The following is a 9,960-nucleotide window of genomic DNA, read 5'->3' as shown; positions in this document are numbered from 1 at the left end:
TGTGTTTTTGCAATTCTTATTTTCTCTTTTGCTTTCCTTCTCTGTATTCCCTGACAAGAGTCACTTTTAGAGATTTTCAACACACGCTGTGTGTCTTTTCTTTTACCTTCATGGTTAATTATGTTTAAACTTAGAGATAATGATTTGCATCTTAATGAATAGACATAAAAAGAAAAGCCACAAGTTGGGAATCACTCATCTCCATTATTACTGTGAATATATTATCATTATTATTGTCATTGTCCTTGTTGTTGTTATTATTACTGTTACTATGATTATCATCATATCAATATAACAACCCTCACATTTGCCACATGCATGAAATAATGCTCATATTAATTAATCTATCATCATAATCAAATTAAATAATATACAGGCTGTTATTCTGCATAATGAGAACGTGCTTTATTTTGTACACTTCCTGAGTTAGTTTCTGTGTTGCTCCAGAGTGTTTCGACACTGTGGTACAGCGTTGTTGTTGTTGTTGTCGTCAGTTATTTGCAATCAGCTGACCGCCTCTCTCTGCGCATGCGCACTGCGGAGCAGCGGCGGTTGCCCGTGCACCTAAAAGGCGCGGCTGAGCGTGAGCAGCGGCAGAGTCACGGCAGCAGGTAGAGGAGAGGTGAACCCTGCCACAGCCACAGGTAAGAGTTGAGAGGACAAAAAAAGTGTTTTTACACGACTTTAGAGACTTTACGCGGTTTTATTTGGCGCCAGAGAGGTGTGTGTGTGTGTGTGTGTGTGTGTGTGTGTGTGTGTGTGTGTCGGGGCGGGGTTGGAGAGCAGTCAGCACGTTCAAATTAAAAAGGCGAGGTTATCTTTTCAGGTCTGACAGCGTTTGTTTAGCAGCTTTTACCGAAGTGTCTCAGCCTGCGTGTGACTGTTGCTCTTTAAAACGTCACGTTATCCTGTTGAAAGTGCTCCGAAGTCCATCTTTTTCCCCTGTCATGAGTTTTTATTCAGGATAAATCGTGTCATTCAACTTTCAATCTTATAAAATGCAACCACAACAATTGACATTACTTCATGTCTGCCTTTTCTGCTGCGCACAGGTTGCTGCTCTTCCTGCATTATTGGTCGAACTGGCTTTGTTAGGAATGCAGCCAAACCTCTTTGCTTTTATTCAGAGAGGCACTTCACCTCAGAGTTAGTGTACTATCGTGTGTGTGTGTGTGTGTGTGTGTGTGTGTGTGTGTGTGTGAAACATAAACTGGCTCATGAATATATAGAGTGAATTCAATTCAGCTTGTAGAGGAGAAGCATTATAACGTTCAAATGTACAGTAGGACACCCACAAGTGACTTCCTGGCAAACAGAAAGGGAAACCCCACTCGTGCCCTCTGAAAAAGATGATGTCGTAGTGATGTCATCAGGGTTATCTGCGCTCAGGTGGAAGACTTTTAAGCCAACAGGCTTCATTACAAACGGGAGGTGTACAGTGTGACAGAAGTGGGAATCAGGAGGTAAATCGGATTCTGGTTAAAAGACCATTTCTGGTTGTGTTGTGGGAAATGTAGTCAATTACATGCTCGTACTTCAAAATTTACAAAGGAAATGTTGCCAATCTCCATTTACAAACTGAACGCTAGTCTATAAAATTGACTTTTTGGCTGTTTATAAATGGGTAAAGCCATTTTCCTAGATTTAGAATTGCTCTCATGTTATAGTCTATATGAGGCTGTGGCTCAGGGGTACAGCCGGCATCTTGTTATCGCTGGTTCAGTTCCCCTGGTCTGTGTGTCGAAATGTTCTTGGGCAAGAACCCCAAAGTGCCCCTGATGTGCTGGTCGGCACCTTGCATGGCAGCCACCACCATCAGTGTATGGATGTATGGGTTAACTACTATAATTTGCTTTGGGCAAAACTCATGACGGCCAGTTAAAAGAAAAGCAAAGAAAAGAAAAGAACAACAAAGTGATGTAGCAGAGGATATTGTCTTTCTATTCCAAGCTTGTAATGTATCTGAAATTCAGCACTGTGTTGAATCTTTATCAAACATACTTTACTCTATTGAGCTACAAATTTAAGACACAAACGGCATGAATATAATGCTTTCATGTTCATATATTTTAAAGGTTTAATTCAGTATTGATTTCCATATTAATAGATTGTTTTGTTTATAAAATATAGGCTAGCGTTTGACAGAAGTACTTTTTTGCCATCGTTGCTCTAAAAATGACTCCAACAGTTAATGGTTTATTAAAAAAAGTCACGTAGTGTGATGAGTAATTTGATTAAGGAACAATTTGTTTCAGCTTTAATTTGGACGGAAATATCATTCGAACACCAACCTCCATGTAGAAAATGTCGTTAAAAAAAAAAACATTCTCTTTACATCACATGTTTAAGTATTTACATTGCATGAAAACTGCCGGCTTCTTTTACTTGTTTTACATATACATTTGTTTTTTTCTTTTACAACATTATTGTACTCTTCTGTCTCAGCTCCCTATCTTTCTCTGTAGGTTAGAATCCTCTTTCACGATGTCAAACACGAGGCTTGTTCGACAAATCCGCAATGCTTCTCAGCTCCCAACACCAGCACTGGGTGAGTCACACGCGTCCCTGTCAATTTTTTGAAAGTGCTCAGATTGGGTGCATGTCGTAATATATTCTTTCTTGTCTCAGCGATCTCAAAGCTGGTTCTTTGTGCCATGCCCATTGCTGAGATCGTCATCGGTGAGTGAGAGACTGATGCACATTTGCAGGCATTTTAATCGTGTTTGAAATGTCTGCAACTTCCTGCACCTGAATGTTGTGAGATACAAGGCAACATTGTCACCCCCCTCTCAGGTGCAATACATCTGAATGACTGTCCGCGGCAGCACTTCATCCCCATCTATCTGATCGTGCTGGGAACCTTCGCCCTGGTGCTGGTGGTGCTCTCCTGCCTCCCGTGCGCTCAAGAACCCGAAGACGGCCCGACCAACCCGCTCAACCGACTCTGCGCGACCTGGAACTCGCTGATATCCCTCTTCCTCTCCTGCTGGTTCATTTGTGGTGAGTTCAGACCGATGAGCGGGCGCGCAGAGGGGAGGCAGGACCAAGGGTTGTGACGTTTAGCCCGTCTGATATCACAACACGGCCGAGTGGAAAGTGCTCTCTGATTGTTTGCGCTTCCTGGGCGTGTGTGTTTGGTTTGCGATACCTCAAACAGAAATCTGGCCATCAGTCAAACTGGTTACTTCAGTTCACACCAGTCTGATCAAACATGAACTTTTCTCAGTGTGGTGGTGATCGTCCCCAAAAATCCTGATCGGAGCACTCTTAGTAACAGGCCTAATTGGACTGCATTGTTATAAGCTCTGAGTGCCCCATAAACTGGTGAGTTAGCAGCTAGTTAACATTGCTAACAAAATCAGCCATTTTTATTACTACTAACTATAAAGACCCTTGATGCTGATGAAACACAGATACCACTTGATTGTTATACCCATCTTGGTAGACACTGGAACCAACTGTCAGCATTCACACAGATATAAACAAAACAATCATTTTGGACAAAACACACATTTGAAAACGATAGATTCCTTAGGAATGTCAGTCATTGCGTCCATTTGTCTGGATGTTCTCCAGGCGGGGAATCACCACACTGTATAGTTAGAATATCTTGACATCTTAGTTTATGTCAGCCAAAGTGAAGATGTGAATCTGATGTTTCCCTTCGTGTCTTTTCTGTCCAGGTAACGTGTGGATCTACTCGATTTACAAGCCGAACTTCAACAAGGAAACAACAGATATAGATCCGTACTGTGACAGGACACTCTACCTGTTTGCCTTCTGGGTCACCACCCTCGTCTACATCCTCTTAGGTGTGTTCCTGGTGGGCAGCTGCCTCGTCCTCATCTGCTTCTACCTGTGTGGCCGAGCCGACGCTGACGACAATGTCTAGAAACATACTAGCCAAAGAGGAGGTGGGATGCATCTCATGGGGCTCCACGCCCTGAGTTGGCTGCTGAGGCTTTTCTTCCCTTTAACATTTACAAAGACCCAAGTTGTACTTCTTGTTCTACCTTCGCTAGTCTGACCTTTTAAGGGTAAGGGGAGGACATTAGAGGGATGAATGAATCCTCGTAATTGCCCGATTAAAGGGACACTTCAATCCAGAATCAAAAATACATATTTTGCTTTTTCCTCCATAGTGCTAGTTCCTTTCCAGAAATCATGAATGGGTTACTCAAGAAAATCCACACACCTTGTCATGAGCAGTTTCATGTCGAAATGTATCACTTTGCAAACATGAGTAACCGGGTCATGATGTTATTTTTCTTTTTTTTCTTTTTTAGTTGTATTTGTTTTGCCGCTTTGAACGCTGCAACTCCAGTGCCATTTAGTTCCATTACATTCGAGTGAAGGCAGACGTCTAGACGGCCGATACCTCCAAAACTCACACTACAATTATCCAGTAAATGGCACTACAGGTCAGATATTGGGGTGAACCGTCCCTTTTAACGTTTCATACTTTGCAACACAAGACTAATACGTCACAGTCCCAGTTGCTACATACGATTTTCGCACTGGTTATAAATCACGTCTGTAACTGTCGTCTCAATGCTGAAAGGTAAATTCCGCCTAACGTTTACAGGTTGAGTCAGGAATTAGCCTTAATTATGTACAGCATAAAGTGATTGATTTTGCCCCGTAGTTGCTTAAATGCTCATGTTTGTTGATATTTTTTTTGTCATGAAAGCGCTCTATGAAACCAAAGACTCTAATATATCAATCACACTACACATTTTCAGCCATGCACTTTACCAAACAATGATTTATTGTCTTTAAAGCCCATATAAACAGAATTCTGTGACTTCTGATGCTGTGCCTTGTTACCAACACTATCCATGGTTTACTTTCTGTTTAATTACAACACTGAACTTGGTTTACAGATCAAACTGTATCGGGTGAACTCCATTGCTACTAATGTATACTAAATATTACGATTTTTAATCAATGCGCAATCTGAATTTGTTCTATTTCTCTTTTTTCAACTAAAGAATAGAAGAGGGAACTGCGTGGAAATGCGGCATGTGGGAACCCATTAATAACAGGACATGTGATTTTGTGTTCAGCAGTCAGTTGAGAGTGCATTGTTTCAGAAACTTCCTGTCTGGCCACAAGACATGCTTTACCTCACGTTGAACACTCAAGTCACACGAATATTGAAAGAAATAAGGGGAAGGTCATCACAATGATTATCACCTAATATTGAAAGGAATTTGTGGAAGTGGTCACTATGTGAAACTAAAATAGCTATTTTATAGCTCTTCTTGCCAAATAATCATTAGTAAGATGGGTGAAAGCAGCATCATGGAACCTTAAAATAACAATTGTTTTGATTGAACATATGTAAAAGAAGGAAAGGTGCACGTTTGCTTACAGAGCATGATTTATTATGAGAGCTGTGGAAAGACTACAAAAATAAAAATCACAAACCACCAACTATGTCACTGATTTTGATGAAACTCAACTCTACGAAGTTTGCTGATTGACAGATTGTTTGCTGCTAAAGTAACTGCTAACTGCTGCTAAGTGTAGCTGCTATAAGCTTGGTTAGCTGTGCAGCTACATGTAGCTTGTTTGGCTGTAATTTTCCTTTCCTGTCCTCCAGCTGCACGGCCATTGGCTAGTTTGCTCAGTTAGCCATGATTTATGAAGTTTCCTTCAGGACAGCTTGCTTTACTTGTTGCCAAAGTTACCACTAACCGCTGCTCTATCTAGCAGCTGGAAGCTCAATTAACTGTGCAGCTAGCTGATTCAGCTGTAATTTACCTCTCTAACTGTGGCTAACTGTAGCTGCTGTTAACTAGTTAGCTCAGTTAGTTATGCATCTGTGATTTACAGTTTCCTGGTGGACAGATGGCTTTACGTCGATAAAGTAACCACTAACTGCTGTTGACTGTAGCTGCTGTAAGCTTAATTAGCTGTGCAGCTTGATCTGATTTGGCTCAAATTTAGCAGCAAGCAGACTCGGCTGTGTTTATTAACCTCTTCTCGTGCCCCATAAAAAATTTCGATTCATTCATTCTACACCTGTCCAGCATCCGCCCTCAGTGGGTTCTCACCAACTCTCACCACCTGATCTCCACACCCACCTGCACACCTTGCCCAGCATTAGTCACACAGCCTCCTACAGACTTTGCCAGATAAAAGTTTGTGAGACAAAATCTCAACCCAGCCCTAGTTCTCGTTATCTGCCTTGTGTTTGCTTTTGCCTGTCTGATGGTTCTCTGGTTTTGTTTGCTCTCTTGAACATCATCCAAAGTAAACTCCTTTGAGCCCTTAACGGTTCTGTATCTTGAGTCTTGAGTCTTGCAATTGAGAGGCCTCTGATCTGAGTTGAGAGACAAGAAAATAGTTGATTTTTTAAAAAATATTTTCAGTCTCACAGGGATTGCTGAGGAAGGACATTATATACTGAAACAAAATCTCATGTTAAAAGTTTGTTTGAGTCATAATGAAGTTGTAAGTCAAGACCAGAGACGATGGGATCAAACATTAAAAGCAGGTTGTAGAGTGTTTGAAAATGAAAGTGAGTCGCGAATGCTGTTATTTTGACGTCATTAACATTGTAATAGATGGGGAACAGAAAAAAGGGAGGTGCATTAGGAAGCTGAGCCCACACACCCCCTGTGAACTGTCTTTAACCTGCAGATGTCTCAACATATCATCACAATTAGTTTCCCTTCGACCCATCACGGAGGAGATTCACCGAGGAGAAACTCTTACACAGAATAAGGTAAAATTGTTCTTTCTGATTATTATTACAGGTTATTATTTATTTTTTGTGCATGTGCAGGATTTACCGCCTTTTTCATTAAACATAAATTACATAAGTTTACTGCATTTTTTAAATTACATGAACCAGATTATGGTGCTGTTACCTGCTGATAACATTCTTGCAGTTAAAAGAAGCAAAATGACAGTTATTTTCAGGGTAGTAGGCCACAGTTCGTATATTGGTGGCGAAATGTTTTCATATTTTGAATAAAGTGCACATCTTATGAAATGCCGTCCCTGGGTCAGTTTTTGAGCGTGCAGACTGGATTTTCTCATGTCTTTCTCTCTTGGTAGGTTGGCTTCATTATAACAGACGATGTCAGGCAGTAACGGATGCATCCGACCACTTCCTGGACCAGTAAATGGTGAGAAACACCAATGTGCAAAAGTCATGCACTCATAAAACGTCATCTAGAGCCATTACAGGTTGACTCATGAAAATAAAGTGAAATATTCTGTCTCTCTTTCTTCAGTGTGTATCAAGGTGATTCTGTTTGTCTTGCCTTTTGCTGAGTTTGCAATAGGTAGGTGATTTGTACGTTCACTAATGGTGTATTTGTGTTACTAAAGCAACTTTTGGCATATCAGACAACAGAATTAAAGACATGCTTAATGCAAAAGATGACATGATGTGATACAGAGCTTGCACTTTGTCCCACAGGAGCAATTTACCAGCGTGACTGCCCCAAGCAGCCCTACGTCGCCATCTACCTGTTGGTAACAGGCGTTGTCTCCATTATGCTGGCCGTGCTCTCCATCCTGCCCTGCCACGGCCACTTCGGCAATCACAGCGCGATTTGGAGCGGCATCGTCTCGCTCTTCTTCTTCTGCTGGTTCATAGCTGGTAAGCCAAACTCTCTAAGCTGTAACACAGGTAGTTAAAGCTCAAGTCAATATCAGCAATCGCTGAAATTGGCTAAGTGAAAGGTATTGCTTGCAGCTTTTCAGCCTCTTTTAGCACACTGTTTTAGTTTTAGGCCTTTTCCAAAACATGTAACTGTACAGCTGTTCACTGTAATTCATCAACAGCATGTCTGCTGGACACCTAAAGACACCAACTGACTGCTAACGTGTTAGCCACTACAAGTTTATAAGGCAATACTGTGTCAGGGAATCGGCCACCTTTCAAGATCATACTCAAAACAATGAATAGGGGGCAGCTTATCACTAGACTAACTACAAACTGCTGCTAATTGTAACTGCCCTCAACAGGTTAGCTGAGTTTGTTGACCAGGGGAGTGTTGGGGAACGGGACGATGGGCAATGGCTAGCTGGTTAGCATGCTAACTTCAGTAGATGTCTCTGTAACACAATACAGAGACATCATAAAACTGCAATTTTTTTCACATTGTGTCGACAATTTAAGATATTTTTTTAATGTTATCAACTACATTTTTTACATACAGCCCTTTAAGAAAATAATTTTGAAGGTCTTGTGTGTATGATTTAGTGGCATCTAGTGGTGGGGTTGCAGATTGCAGCCATCTGAACACCCCCCATCTCACCCTAAACTACGGCGGCTGCTGTAAAATTCTAAAAATGCTGTAGTCTTTGTAGCTAGTATTTGGTTTGTCTCTTCTGGACCACTGTAGAAACATGGCGGAATAAGTTGATAAGGACTCGCTCCCTCTGTAAAAGGCTCATTTGATGGAAATGAAAACACAATTCTTTTAGTTTCAATCATAATAATGAATACTATATTTTATATTTGGATTAAACGACAACTTGCCATGTGAATGCTATCACTCATAGTGACATACCTTCAGGGAAGAGTGTCTTATGCATCATAATTTGGCATAATTTCCAAACACAGCTGTTCCTGGACAAACAACTCTAATAAACCCTCTGTACACTACCTGCCTATCACCAAATGGCGAGGTTAGCAACCAGCTGGTAAACATAGTGGAACCTCTAATTAAAGTACCAGATATTTAGCCTCTGGAGGTGGTGGAGACCAAAGCAGAGCTAAAAGAGATTGAAGAATCCAAGTGCATGCTTATGTTCTTTCTTCACACAAAGTTAACAAGCTGAATTCAGCCCTTGTGTCACAGTGATGTACTGTAAATGGGTTAACTTGTGTGAAAAGTAATTATCATCTTCTTTATCTCTAGGTAATGTGTGGATTTACTCCATCTATGAACCCAACTACAATAAGACGGTCAGCACTGAGAACTACTGCAACAAGACACTTTACCTGTTTGCCTTCTGGACCATCAACTTCAACTACATCCTGTTAGGCCTCGCCCTTCTCTGCACTTGTTGCTCATGCCTTTGCTTGTGTGGTGGTGATTAAAAGACAATTAATGTATAGAGAAGTGGGTGGATTTAATGATGGTGAATATATGAATATACATCTTGTCTACATTTAACTGAGGGTTTGTCAACAGATTTCTTTAATGAATATACTGAAAGCAGATCCTCAAATCACAAATCATTACAGGGTTTATTAGTTTATAACATTTTTGTTCTTTGTATAAATTTGTATTATTGTAGCTAACCCATGCAGTACCTAAATAGAATACAACATATTCTTAAGTTGATTAATAGCATCAGGAAATATTTGATCATCTAAGTCCCACCATATGACTGTATGGAAGCCTAATGCTGCCATGCCAGAAAGAGAAGAAATGGTAGCCAGGTCATGTTGTAAAATGAGAAAGTTATAAAAGTTATATCAAGATATATAATACATTATCTTTAGAATAAAATCATATCATGTTACAGCAAAATACTTTTCTCTTTTCGTACTGTTTATCATGTTATGTTGTAAAACGTTTCACATTTTAAGATGGTGACTTAATGTTGTAACACAAAACATTTTATGTTTTTATGTTAAGAAGATGTTTTCAAGTCAAATGTTATCAAATTATAGCGCGACATTTTTACAATTATTATTATTATTTTCACAATATAAGTTATCATGACCTGAAAGATTTGAGTGTGTCCTATCTGTGATGCATCAAAACTCTGTTTCCGAGCAAAACAAATGGTATCATGACTGGAGTGAATTTTAGTGAAATTGTTTAGAAGAAGAATATTTTGATAATTATCAGGACAACAGAGAGAGCTGAATAATATTGGGCAGGGTAATCATGACGTGAAATTTTGAAATTTTTTATGGTCCCATATCTATTAAGAATATAAGTTATGCCATGTGAAAACGTGACACATTTTAACACAAACTTC

General features: G+C 40.2%; 1 protein-coding gene across 2 annotated transcripts; it reads left to right on the top strand.

Moving 5' to 3' along the window:
• The first annotated feature begins 509 nt into the window (after positions 1–509).
• On the top strand, positions 510–5,436 carry LOC119027380 (transmembrane protein 272-like). Of its 2 annotated transcripts, none has more exons than XM_037112536.1 (5): positions 510–644; positions 2,446–2,548; positions 2,629–2,679; positions 2,794–3,000; positions 3,684–5,436. In XM_037112536.1, the coding sequence occupies exons 2-5, from the start codon at positions 2,485–2,487 to the stop codon at positions 3,890–3,892; spliced, it is 531 nt and encodes a 176-aa protein (XP_036968431.1). In that variant the 5' UTR covers positions 510–644; positions 2,446–2,484; the 3' UTR covers positions 3,893–5,436. The 2 variants fall into 2 exon arrangements, with proteins under 2 accessions (XP_036968431.1, XP_036968432.1); XM_037112537.1 differs by having other exon boundaries at positions 571–644; positions 2,466–2,548.
• The last annotated feature ends 4,524 nt before the right edge of the window (positions 5,437–9,960 follow it).

This window comes from Acanthopagrus latus, chromosome 10, assembly GCF_904848185.1.
Source record: "Acanthopagrus latus isolate v.2019 chromosome 10, fAcaLat1.1, whole genome shotgun sequence".
NCBI lineage: Eukaryota > Metazoa > Chordata > Actinopteri > Spariformes > Sparidae > Acanthopagrus > Acanthopagrus latus.
This window is presented reverse-complemented; position numbering and strand designations above follow the sequence as displayed.